This window comes from Salvelinus alpinus, chromosome 26 (assembly GCF_045679555.1).
Source record: "Salvelinus alpinus chromosome 26, SLU_Salpinus.1, whole genome shotgun sequence".
Taxonomy (NCBI): Eukaryota; Metazoa; Chordata; class Actinopteri; order Salmoniformes; family Salmonidae; genus Salvelinus; species Salvelinus alpinus.
In genome coordinates, this window is record NC_092111.1 from 20,987,228 (window position 1) to 21,001,155 (window position 13,928).

A 13,928-nucleotide genomic window follows, 5' to 3' on the forward strand; every position below is an offset into this window, starting at 1 on the left:
TGCTACATCTACTACTACTAGATCTACTACTATTAAATCTACTACTACTAGATCTACTACTACTAAATCTACAACTATTACATCTACCACTATTACATCTACTACTACTAGATCTACTACTACTAAATCTACTATTACTAGATCTACTACTACTAAATCTACAACTACTATTACTACATCTACCACTACTACATCTACTACTACTAGATCTACTATTACTACATCTACCACTACTAGATGTACTACTACTAGATCTACTACTACTACATCTACTATTACTACTACATCTACCACTACTACATCTACTACATCTACCACTACTAAATCTACTACTAATACATCTACTACTACTACATCTACATCTACTACAACTAGATCTACTACTACACCTACTACTACTAAATCTACTACTACTACATATATTACTACTACATCTACATCTACTACTACTACATATATTACTACTACATCTACTACTACTAGATCAACTACTACTACATATATTACTACTACATCTACTACTACTATATCTACATCTACTACTACTACATGTACATCTACTACTACTACATATATTACTACTACATCTACTACTACTATATCTACATCTACTACTACTACATGTACATCTACTACTACTACTACATATATTACTACTGCATCTACCACTACTACATCTACTACTACTAGATCAACTACTACTACATATATTACTACTACTACATCTACCACTACATCTACTACTAATAGATCAACTACTACTACATATATTACTACTACATCTACTACTACTATATCTACATCTACATCTACTACTACTAGATCAACTACTACTACATATATTACTACTACATCTACTACTACTATAACTACATCTACTACTACTGCATCTACTACTTCTACATCTACTACTACTACTACTAGATACGTTTTCAGTTGTAAATGTCCGCACATTATCAACGTGCTCACAGGAGAAGCCTTCTCAGAACAGGACTTATGTTGTTTGGGTGAATCTCAGGCCATGGGGGTCATGAGTGTCATAGTTAATGACAAGCAGATGCTCGTAGTCAATACTGCTAACTAGTCAGGCCCAAATCACTCAACATGTCGGAAACTGATTGAGTAGCTCAATAAAGTCACTAAGAAATGTTAAATATGCTATTATCTGGTTCAATGTCTTGTATAGATATTTGGACTAAAATGCCAAAGTTAGAGGTTGGTGACAGTGGCCGGGTAACCAAAACCAAAGCATGGATTGAAGTCTTTTCTCATCCATAGACTGCTTACAGGGTAAGGAAACAAATAGGTTATATTTACACTGTCCGTTAATGTGTGTTAATACGTGCTAATGATAATCTGACATCTGTACACCAAATGGACAACAAAACAACAGCAGAATGAGCTGACCCAGTTGAATGAGACAATGTGAGTCATCACGACCAGCTGGGAAAAACTTTACATTTGGAGATAAATTAATCTGAATCCAGTCTCTTCCTCACCCCCCCCCCCATTCCCCCTTCTCCTGTTCGTTACTGTTAATCACCAATCAAGACGTACTGTATGAAGCAATGACTCAATGACGCAATTACGTGCCTCTAATGACACCCAATGCACTCATTTGACCAGATCTCATTTGACCAGATCTGGTCCTTCACTGTCATTTGGGACGCAGTGAATGACTAAGTGATGCCTTGACAGAATTATCTGGGGGAAAGATCTGGCATATAAGGACAAAGACGTTAGGGGAAAAGTCTAAATGATAAGCCCTTGAACAACCATGAAGGGTTGATACTATAACTATACATATATTATAAGTAACATATCATTCTGTGACCACACGTGTCAGAGGAGAACAGTCAGGTCACTGTTAACGAGAGGACAAAAGCGGAAGAATATGCCAACGCTTTGGTGTCATGCGTAACAAATCTTCCTCCAAATGAACCGTTCCTCAGAGGGCTACTAACTAACCCTCCGGTGACCGGACTCATCAGATCATACACATCACAGTCACTCTGATGCCTGAATGGACACACACACACACACACATCTCCCTTAAACAGCACACCAGATCAATACAAAAAAGATTCACGTTGTTGACTACTTTGAGCACCTAAACTACCAGAAGTCAATCAGTTATAAGGAAGAAGGAGACATGAAGAGACATCTGTTGGAGAGTTAAGAATTGTAAAACAAATCTTTATGGAAATGATCAGTGACGTTGTCTTTGTGATAACCAGTCATTGGAAGCTCTAGCTAGCCAGCTTAGACACAGTGCTGGATAGGCTTCCACCCAAAGTGCTGTTTTGCATGCTGTTGGGAAGATCATCTGACCAAAACCTCAGAAACTCCAACACCTATACACACTTCATACAGATGAAAATGAAACGGCTACAGGCTGGTGTGGAGTAGCTGTCTGCTCAGAACCAGCCTGGCATAGTGAGAAGGGCATGACACGCAAACATACACACACAAACTACTGTCCTGTCCTTAGATGCACTGATGGCCTGAATGAGGCTGATACTACTGCCGGGCATGACATTTCCATAAAAACAAGCAGGCCTAGTGTGTGTGTGTGTGTGTGTGTGTGTGTGTGTGTGTGTGTGTGTGTGTGTGTGTGTGTGTGTGTGTGTGTGTGTGTGTGTGTGTGTGTGTGTGTGTGTGTGTGTGTGTGTGTGTGTGTGTGTGTGTGTGTGTGTGTGTGTGTGAGAGAGAGAGAGAGAGAAAGAGAGAAAGACAGAGGAGAGAAAGAGGGCGACAGAGAGGAGAGAGAGATGGAAAGAGAGAAGGAGGGACAGACAGACATTTAGAAGGCTTCAGTTAGAGCTACAGAACAGAGAGACAGACAGACAGAGCCACAGTTGGCATGTTGTGTCCCGCATCCATCTGGATGTGAGACAGAGAACTGAATTATTCAAAACAGAACCTAAAAATGGAGCACTAAAGGAGGGGAGTGTGTGTATGTGTGTCTATGAACGGTTCCACCAGCCAATACATTACATACACTATATGTGGACTCCTGTAGTTGAACAGCTCCCTTTGCTGCTATAACAGCCTCCACTCTTCTGGGAAGGCTTTCCACTAGATGTTGGAACATTGTTGCGGGGACGAATGCCTGGCTCGCAGCCGGCATTCCAATTCATCCCAAAGTTGTTCAATAGGGTTGAGGTCATGGTTCTGTGCAGGCCAGTCAAGTTCTTCCACACCCATCTCGACAAACCATTTCTGTATGGACCTCACTTTGTGCACGGGGGCATTGTCATGCTGAAACAGAAAAAGGCCTTCCCCAAACTGCCACAAAGTTAGAAGCAGAGAATCATATAGAATGTCATTGTATGCCGTAGCATTAAGATTTCCCTTCACTGGAACTAAGGGGCCTAGCCCTAACCATGAAAAACAGCCCCAGGCCATTATTCCTCCTCCACCAAACTTTAGAGTTGGCACTTCACATTCGGGCAGGTAGCGTTCTCCTGGCATCTGCAGAAATGTGACGAACTGACTTGTTGGAAAGGCGACATCCTATGACGGTGCCAAGCTGAAAGTCACTTCAGTACGGGCCATTCTTTGTTTGCATGGCTGTGTGCTCGATTGCATGGCTGTGTGCTCTATTTTATACACCTGTCAGCAACGGGTGTGGCTGAAATAGCTGAATCTTCTCATTTGAAGGTCTAATTATAACCTAACACAGTGGTGCTATGAATCTACTGGTTTACAGGCCACATCAGGCCTGCAAGTCACATTATGCTGGCTTGCAAAGTGATGTGTAATTCCTATTGGAATCCAGCCAGAGTTAGGATATCCAACAAGTGGAATTGTTAATCACCTGCAATCTGCATTCAGAATGAATGGCAGGGTAGGGAAGATGAGAAACTGAGACTACCTCAATCATCTAAACTTGCAGTAAATGCAATTACTAACAGAATGGATTAATTTAGAAAACTGTATGTCATGTATCTTAACATGAATCAACCAAGGAATGTACATGCAAAAACACAGATATTACAGTAAAACAAACAATTCTAAAAAGCTCCCTGCAATAAAGCATGCTGGGAAATATTATATATGGTTCTATGTAGAACCCTTTTTGCCTTAGAATGGCGCTGGAGAGGATGGCTGACGTTTTACGTGCTCCTAACCAACTGTGCTATTTTGTTCGTCTTTTTGCGTTGTTTGTAACTTATTTTTGAACTTATTTTGTCCATAATGTTGCTGCTACCGTCTCTTATGACAGAAAATAACTTTTGGACATCAGAACAGCGATTACTCCCCACGAACTGTTAGAAGCTTTTTCCTTTAACGAGTCCGACGTGAAGTATATTCCTGGGAACAGGCCCAAATCCCCGTCATTTGCGTGAAGAGAAGATGGAGAAAAAAGGGGCGGAGGTCGGGCTGCCTTCTGAGAATTCATAGGTGAGCGAGTAAAACCCCACTGCCATCCATTCTATTGGCAAACATGCAATCATTGGAAAACAAAATCGATTACATTAAATCGGGACATTTAAAACTGTAATATCTTCTGTTTCACAGAGTCGGGCTGAACGACGACATGAACATCATACAGCTGTTTTACACTGTATCGGCAGGAGAGAACAGCAGCCTCTGGTAAGACAAGGGGTGAGGGTCTATGTATATTTGTAAACAACAGCTGGTGCACAATATCTAAGGAAGTACCGAGGTTTTGCTTGCCTGAGGTAGAGAATCTCACGATGAGCTGTAGACCACACTATCTACCTAGAGTTTTCATCTGTATTTTTCGTAGCTGTCTACATACCACCAAATACCGATGCTGGCACGAAGACCGCACTCAATGAGCTGTATACCACCATAAGAAAACAGGAAAACGCTCATCCAGAGGCGGCGCTCCTAGTGGCCGGGGATTTTAATGCAGGGAAACTTAAATCAGTTTTTACCAAATTTCCACCAGCATGTTAAATGTGCAACCTGAGGGAAAAAAACTCTAGACCTCCTTTACTCCACACACAGAGACCCTCACCCCCCATTTGGAAAATCTGACCATAATTCTATCCTCCTGATTCCTGCTTATAAGCAAAAATTAAAGCAGGAAGCACCAGACTACAAAAGCACAGCCGAGAGCTGCCCAGTGACACAAGCCTACCAGACGAGCTAAAATACTTCAATGCTCACTTCGAGGCAAGTAACACTGAAACATGCATGAGAGCATCAGCTGTTCCAGACGACTGTGTGACCACGCTCTCCGCAGCCGATGTGAGTAAGACCTTTAAACAGGACAACAGTCACAAGGCCGCAGGGCCAGACGGATTACTAGGACTTGTACTGCAAGCATGCGTTGACCAATTGGCAAGTGTCTTCACTAACATTTTCAACCTCTCCCTGGCTGAGTCTGTAATACCAACATGTTTTAAGCAGACCACCATTGTACCTATGCCGAAGAACACTAAGGTAACCTGCCTAAATGACTATCAACCTGTAGCACTCACGTCTGTAGCCATGAAATGCTTTGAAAGGCTGGTCATGGCTCACATCAACACCATTATCCCAGAAACCCTAGACCCACTCCAATTTGCATACCGTCCCAACAGATCCACAGATGGTGCAATCTCTATTGCGCTCCACACTGCCCTTTCCCACCTGGACAAAAGGAACACCTATGTGAGAATGCTATTCATTGACTAAAGCTCAGCGTTAAAATTTGAACATCCCACGGAGCACCATTAAATCCATTGTAAAAAAAAAAATGAAAGAATATGGCACCACAACAAACCTGCCAAGAGAGGGCCACCCACCAAAATTCACGGACCAGGCAAGGAGGGCATTAATCAGAGGCAACAAAGAGACCAAAGATAACCCTGAAGGAGCTGAAAAGCTCCACAGCGGAGATTGGAGTATCTGTCCATAGGACCACTTTAAGCCGTACACTCCACAGAGCTGAGCTTTACGGAAGAGTGGCCAGAGAAAAGCCATTGCTTAAAGAAAAAAATAAGCAAACCTGTTTGGTGTTTGCCAAAAGGCATGTGGCAGACTCCCCAAACATATGGAAGAAGGTACTCTGGTCAGATGAGACTAAAATTGAGCTTTTTGGCCATCAAGGAAAAAGCTATGTCTGGCGCAAATCCAACACCTCCCATCACCCTGAGAACACCATTCCCACAGTGAGGCATCGTTGTGGCAGGAACATGCTGTGGGGATGTTTTTCATCAGCAGGGACTGGGAAACTGGTTAGAATTGAAGGAATGGCGGATGGTGCTAAATACAGGGAAATTATTGAGGGAAACCTGTTTCAGTCTTTCACAGATTTGAGACTGGGACGGAGGTTCACCTTCCAGCAGGACAATGACCCTACGCATACTGCTAAAGCAACACTCGAGTGGTTTAAGTGGAAACATTTAAATGTCTTGGAATGGCCTAGTCAAAGCCCAGACCTCAATCCAATTCAGAATCTGTGGTATGACTTAAAGATTGCTGTACACCAGCGGAACTCATCCAACTTGAAGGAGCTGGAGCAGTTTTGCCTTGAAGAATGGGCAAAAATCCCAGTTGCTAGATTTGCCAAGCTTATAGAGACATACCCCAAGAGACTTGCAGCTGTAATTGCTGCAAAAGGTGGGTTAGAGCATTGGGCTAGTAACTGAAAGTTTGCAAGTTCGAATCCCCAAGCTGACAAGGTACAGATCTGTCGTTCTGCCCCTGAACAAGGCAGTTAACCCACTGTTCCTAGGCCGTCATTGAAAATAACAATTTGTTCTTAACTGACTTGCCTAGTTAAATAAAGGTAAAAAATGTTTTTACAATTTAAAAAAGTTAACTTTGGGGGGGTGAATATCTATGTACGCCCAAGTTTTCCGTTTTTTTTGTTTGTTTGTTTGTTTGTTTGTTTCACAATAAAAATATTTTGCATCTTCAAAGTCATAGGCATGTTGTGTAAATCAAATGATACAAACCCCCAAAAAATCTATTTTAATTCCAGGTTGTAAGGCAACAAAATAGGAAAAATGCCAAGGGGGATGAATACTTTCGCAAGGCACTGTATGTTACCAGTAGCAAAATTTGTGACACGTGAATGTCTTTGACCTCATCAAGCACACTGATCCTCTGCCAGGTAACACTAACACACATGTAACCTGTATGGCACATGTAAGGCTCTGACTAAGGCCTTGAGGCTGAAACATTGGCACAAAAAATGCATATGTGATACTTTGCAAGCGCAGGGATGCGGAGGAGCTTCTCCTCGTTAAACAGTGACAGAGAGGACCCAAACAAACGTGTTTCCATATTCAGCCTGGACATCTACATGTGAATAAAACACAGACACAAAGAGTACCCAGCTGGTATGACATGACGCTATCTCCCTCAGACATGACTATTTAGTTCAGATCTCTGTCAGTAAGGCCAGTGGACACACACACACAGCTTTCCGAGAATGAAAGGGAAGATCAGGGTGTATCTGACATGGGGAAATTATTTCATAATTGGATCTCTAATTCATATGTGATTTGCTACAAAGAGGTTTAGAATGTCACTGAAGTTCTGCCTGTTCCTTCTACCTTAATTGTATGAAATATACATTTGTTGGCCCATTAGATAATATTGAGTTCAATAGGGTCAGATACCTGTCAATGGTACATGTAATTCTCCAATGACAAACGATATTCTGAGTGCAGTGTTTCTTCACTCTGTTGCTCGACTACCCCAATGTAAGACTTTGTCCCCCCTTAAGGCGTTTGCATGCTTCCCATCCGGAGCAGTTTGGAAGAGTTTGTGCATATATTATGATGACATTTTGTGGAGGTTTATTTATTTTGGACTTCAGTAAGGGTTTTGTTGGCTGTTCGGGCACACAACCTTTTTCCAGAGGCCAGCCTAAGTCTACGCCCCTTCGTCCGTAACTGGTCAACTGTAGGGATTTTTCAATAAAGTCTTTGTTGTCATTCAATGAGAGATGACTCATTTTCATGCAGTCTGCACCAAACATCTTAGTTAGATATAAAATTGCACAACTAAGATCTCCTTGGCAAGAACGTGAACATTTATGACAGATTTCTCAAGCTATTTCAGATGAATTCTAAGAAACATAATCTCAAAACGGACAAACGGTACTAGTGCTGCTTTTTCTTGTTTTTCCAGCGAAGGTCTTTTAAGGGAGTATGTGAGCACACTCGTTTGGTTCGCCCAGCCAACTTCGGCTAGCCGCCAGCCGAACTGAAGCAGGCTGACGCCTTTAGCCCCATCACAAACAAATGCATAATGTGGAGGATACCAGATGCCTGAGACAAGAAACACTACTTTAGTGTAACCCCACAAACCAGACAGACAGCTTAAAATAAAGAAGAATGAGGATGAGGAATAGAACTATACCATGTAGATACTGTAGATAGACAGATATAATAGTTGAGAGGGAGGAATAGAACTGTACCATGTAGATACTGTAGATAGACAGATATAATAGTTGAGAGAGAGGAATAGAACTGTACCATGTAGATACTGTAGATAGACAGATATAATAGTTGAGAGGGAGGAATAGAACTGTACCATGTAGATACTGTAGATAGACAGAAATAATAGTTGAGTGGGAGGAATAGAACTGTACCATTTTGCATGGCCTCATGTTTCCAGCGGGGGGTGGTGCATTTGTCTCCTTGCTCTAGAAACAAGAAGCATAAAGTACTTAGAAACAGACACAGATGCAGTCTCTTTTTGTGAGGTCACAGCACAACACAGATGGCCACACTCGTCTGGGTCAAAAGCCCTGATGAGGATTTTTTTTTTTAAACCCGTCTTCAATTGAATGAGGTAAATAAAAAATCCCCCAGGGATTTTGACCCAGGCAAGTGCAGGATTCTGTTCTGTGCTGTGACATGCGCCCATCAAAAAGGCTGTTCCTGTAGAGATGAAATAGGCATTTGAATACTTCAATGTATTTTAAAAGTGTTACCTGACATGCTGCTGGGCTTCAGGGCCTAGACACCATTCTCATACCCTCCCCTGCCTTCTGATACTGGGCTGGAGGGAGATAGAGCTGGAGGTTACTGGGCTGGAGGGAGATAGAGTTGGAGGTTACTGGGCTGGAGGGAGATAGAGCTGGAGGTTACTGGGCTGGAGGGAGATAGAGTTGGAGGTTACTGGGCTGGAGGGAGATAGAGCTGGAGGTTACTGGGCTGGAGGGAGATAGAGCTGGAGGTTACTGGGCTGGAGGGAGATAGAGCTGGAGGTTACTGGGCTGGAGGGAGATAGAGTTGGAGGTTACTGGGCTGCAGGGAGATAGAGCTGGAGGTTACTGCGTTGGAGGGAGATAGAGCTGGAGGTTACTGGGCTGGAGGGAGATAGAGCTGGAGGTTACTGGGCTGGAAGGAGATAGAGCTGGAGGATTTAAAAAATGTTTAATTTACAATGATGGCCTAGGAACAGTGGGTTAACTGCCTTGCTCAGGGGCAGAACCTTGTCAGCTCGGGGATTCGATATAGAAACTTTTCAGTTACTGGCCCAATGCTCTAACCACTAGGCTACATGCTACATGGAAAACTCATAGAGAACTCATACCTCTCTAGCTCTCTGTATTCCCAGTCAGTTTCTATGAGCTCAATATGACACTGTTGACAATACAGAGGGTACTCAGAACCATGTATAGGTATGTGACTCTGTTGGCAGCTATTCTCACCTGTGTGCAGCGTGTCAGAATCCCCCACGGTGATGCGTCGGCTTACACCATTGGAGCCTGGAAGACACATACAAAGGATTTTGTTAGATTGATAGATTTGCTGAAGAAGGAACAGGTCTCCTATGCCAAATGTCCCCTAGACATGACTCTGCTGCCCACAGCAACACCTAGAGGTAATAGATGGAACAGCAACCCTCTGACGCACGCACGCACGCACGCACGCACGCACGCACGCACGCACGCACGCACGCACGCACGCACGCACGCACGCACACACACACACACACACACACACACACACACACACACACACACACACACACACACACAGCTTTAATGCCTTAACAGGGAGATCAACATGCAACAGAGAAAGAAAGAGAGACTCTGACATACTGTATGTAAAGATGTAGCCTATGGTCCCATACTGTGTACATACAGTGCATGATAGAAGACTTCGCTAGAGTACATAACAATAAGGTCATGGCCTGTTCTATAGTATGTAGACTAGTATGGAAGTAGACTAGATGTGTGTGTGTGTGTGTGTATGTGTGTGTGTGTGTGTGTGTGTGTGTGTGTGTGTGTGTGTGTGTGTGTGTGTGTGTGTGTGTGTGTGTGTGTGTGTGTGTGTGTGTGTGTGTGTGTGTTGGGGGAGTGTTAGAGCAGCACAGTCAGGAAGTGGAGTGTCCACATTCCAGGAAGAATTGTCATTTTATAATATGAAGCCACATCTCGGAATCAGAGAGCTGCAATGACAACACAGAAACACAGACACACACGCACACACACACATTCTTACATACCACAGAAGGTGGTTCAGGTTAACTATATAACATACTGGTGCTCTATTGATTCACTATATTTCAAACATCTGTCTAGCCCAGCCTCTCTGTCTCTGTCTCTGTCTCTCTGTCTCTCTCGCCTTAGTGCTGTGATTGAACACGCGACCCTCAGAGCAGGAGCTCACAGCTTACGTCTCTCCATCATCCCTGTCCACAACGCCGCAGCAAACCGCAAGCTTACTGGCGAGTGATCTCCCAATGTCCTAAGTCCTGTCGAATTTCACAGTGTCTCTAAAGCGACCTGGCTGGTGTGATTGTGTCAATATGTATGTGTCAGTGCATTTGGAAAGTATTTAGACCCCTTTCCTTCTGCCACATTTTGTTACGTTACAGTCTTATTCTAAAATGGATTACAAGATTTCCCCCCCCCCTCATCAATCTGCACACAATACCCCATAATGACAGAAATACACTGCTCAAAAAAATAAAGGGAACACTTAAACAACACAATGTAACTCCAAGTCAATCACACTTCTGTGAAATCAAACTGTCCACTTAGGAAGCAACACTGATTGACAATAAATTTCACATGCTGTTGTGCAAATGGAATAAACAAAAGGTGGAAATTATAGGCAATTAGCAAGACACCCCCAATAAAGGAGTGGTTCTGCAGGTGGTGACCACAGACCACTTCTCAGTTCCTATGCTTCCTGGCTGATGTTTTGGTCACTTTTGAATGCTGGCGGTGCTTTCACTCTAGTGGTAGCATGAGACGGAGTCTACAACCCACACAAGTGGCTCAGGTAGTGCAGCTCATCCAGGATGGCACATCAATGCGAGCTGTGGCAAGAAGATTTGCTGTGTCTGTCAGCGTAGTGTCCAGAGCATGGAGGCGCTAACAGGAGACAGGCCAGTACATCAGGAGACGTGGAGGAGGCCGTAGGAGGGCAACAACCCAGCAGCAGGACCGCTACCTCCGCCTTTGTGCAAGGAGGAGCACTGCCAGAGCCCTGCAAAATGACCTCCAGCAGGCCACAAATGTGCATGTGTCTGCACAAACGGTCAGAAACAGACTCCATGAGGGTGGTATGAGGGCCCGACGTCCACAGGTGGGGGTTGTGCTTATCCCCCAACACCGTGCAGGATGCCAGCATTCAAAAGTGACCAAAACATCAGCCAGGAAGCATAGGAACTGAGAAGTGGTCTGTGGTCACCACCTGCAGAATCACTCCTTTATTGGGGGTGTCTTGCTAATTGCCTATAATTTCCACCTGTTGTCTATTCCATTTGCACAACAGCATGTGAAATTTATTGTCAATCAGTGTTGCTTCCTAAGTGGACAGTTTGATTTCACAGAAGTGTGATTGACTTGGAGTTACATTGTGTTGTTTAAGTGTTCCCTTTATTCTTTTGAGCAGTGTACCTTATTTACATAAGTTTTCAGACCTGATTTGATATGTTTGGAAAGGCACACACCTGTCTATATAAGGTCCCACAGTTGACAGTGCATGTCAGAGCAAAAACCAAGCCATGAGGTCGAAGGAATTGTCCGTTGAGCTCCGAGACAGGATTGTGTCGAGGCACAGATCTGGGGAAGGGTACCAAAAAATGTCTGCAGCATTGAAGGTCCCCAAGAACACACTGGCCTCCATCATTCTTAAATGGAAGAAGTTTGGAACCACCAAGCTGTCAGTCTGGCCAAACTGAGCAATCGGGGAGAAGGGCCTTGGTCAGGGAGGTGACCAAGAACCCGATGATCACTCTCATAGAGCTCCAGAGTTCCGCTGTGGAGATGGGAGAACCTTCCAGAAGGACAACCATCTCTGCAGCACTCCATCAATCAGGCCTTTATGGTAGAGTGGCCAGACGGAAGCCACTTCTCAGTAAAAGGCACATGACAGCCTGCTTGGAGTTTGCCAAAAAGCACCTAAAGGACTCCCAGAACATGAGAAACGAAATTCTCTGGGGATGTTTTTCAGCAGCAGGGACTGGGAAACTAGTCAGGATCGAGGGAAAGATGAACAGAGCAAAGTACAGCAAGATCCTTGATGAAAACTTGCTCAAGAGCACTCAGGACCTCAAACGGGGGTGAAGGTTCACCTTCCAACAGGACAACGACCCTAAGTACACAGCCAAGACAACGCAGGAGTGGCTTCGGGACAAGTCTCTGAATGTCCTTGAATGGCCCAGCCAGAGCCCGGACTTGAATCTCTGGAGAGACCTGAAAATAGCTGTGCAGCGACGCTCCCCATCCAATCTGACAGAGCTTGAGAGGATCTTCAGAGTAGAATGGGAGAAACTCCCCAAATACAGGTGTGCCAAGCTTGTAGTGTCATACGCAAGAAGACTCGAGGCTGTAATCGCTGCTAAAGGTGCTTCAACAAAGTACTGGGTAAATGGTCTGAATACTTATGTAAATGTAACTTTTCCAATTTTTAATTTTTAATAGATTAGCAAAAACTTTGGAATACTTTCCAAATGCACTGTATGTCCATGTCAATGTGTGTGTGTATGTGTATGTATGTATGTATGTGTGTGTGTGTGTGCGTGTGTATATGTGTGTGTATGTATGTGTGTGTGTGTGTGCGTGCGAGCGTGTGTGTCTGTATAGAGTTGTTGATGTGTGTGTGTCTAGCGTGCAAGAGACTATAATTGAGATATCAGGAAGTGAAACTTGAGATATCAGGAAGTGAACTGTCCAAGATTACAGCCTCCACACTTTTTTGCATGGTTTTACCATAGTGTGTGTTTGTGTGTGTGTGTGTCCTCCTACTCTATGCTGATGAGTTGAGACTGTTGCTAAACATCAGGTCTATTAAGGCCATGTATTTTGCCTAATGCATCTTTTATTGGCATATGGCCTAATGTATTCATGTCATGAAGAGGTGAGTTGACAGCCTTAACCCAACATAAATAATGCTCTCGTTCCACACAGAGAATGAGGTGCCATAAAGTGCCATATGCAACTGGTAAACACCCATCTACTGCAATAATCTATTTTGCGTGTGTATCTAAATTGTAGAGGTGCCATCTTTGTGTGTATGTCCACTGTACACAATCCCTCCTCCCATACCCCCTTCCTATGGAGAACAGCTGGCTGGAGGTGAAGTGCATGATCCATCCACTTCTACTCAGTGTACTAACACATCGTTTTAACGATAACGTTTTATCTATCTACATGCAACTTGGCATCAGGTCAATAATTGTAGCCTCATCAAAGGTAGCTGGGGAGTGCCTGTTGGCTGTAGTGGGGCTTATGGAAAGTTGTCTGTTGTGGTGTGGGTACGTGTGTGCGAGTGCGTGTGTGCGAGTGCGTGTGTGCGAGTGGCTGACACAGCAGTCTGATGAACATTCAAAGTAGCAGCGATAAATTACAGATCTGGGTTAGATAGACATACAGTAGGGCTCTGAGAGGGAGCTGTGGGCGTGTGTGTGTGTGTGTGTGTGTGTGTGTGTGTGTGTGTGTGTGTGTGTGTGTGTGTGTGTGTGTGTGTGTGTTTGAGAGAGAGAGAGAGAGA

At 43.9% G+C, this 13,928-nt stretch overlaps 1 protein-coding gene across 5 annotated transcripts in view; it reads right to left on the reverse strand.

Moving 5' to 3' along the window:
* The window catches only part of LOC139554929 (thyroid hormone receptor beta-like), a 156,856-nt gene that overhangs the window by 36,309 nt on the left and 106,619 nt on the right, over window positions 1-13,928 (reverse strand). For 3 of the 5 annotated variants that reach the window (XM_071368220.1, XM_071368223.1, XM_071368225.1), the window contains exons 3-5: window positions 9,632-9,688; window positions 8,909-9,007; window positions 8,564-8,617 (exon numbers count right to left, since the gene is read on the reverse strand). In XM_071368220.1, coding sequence (XP_071224321.1) covers window positions 8,564-8,617; window positions 8,909-8,915 — 61 coding nt within the window. In that variant the 5' untranslated portion in view covers window positions 8,916-9,007; window positions 9,632-9,688. The remainder of the gene's footprint in view (window positions 1-8,563; window positions 8,618-8,908; window positions 9,008-9,631; window positions 9,689-13,928) is intronic. The other 2 variants (XM_071368222.1, XM_071368224.1) reach the window with 1 other exon arrangement.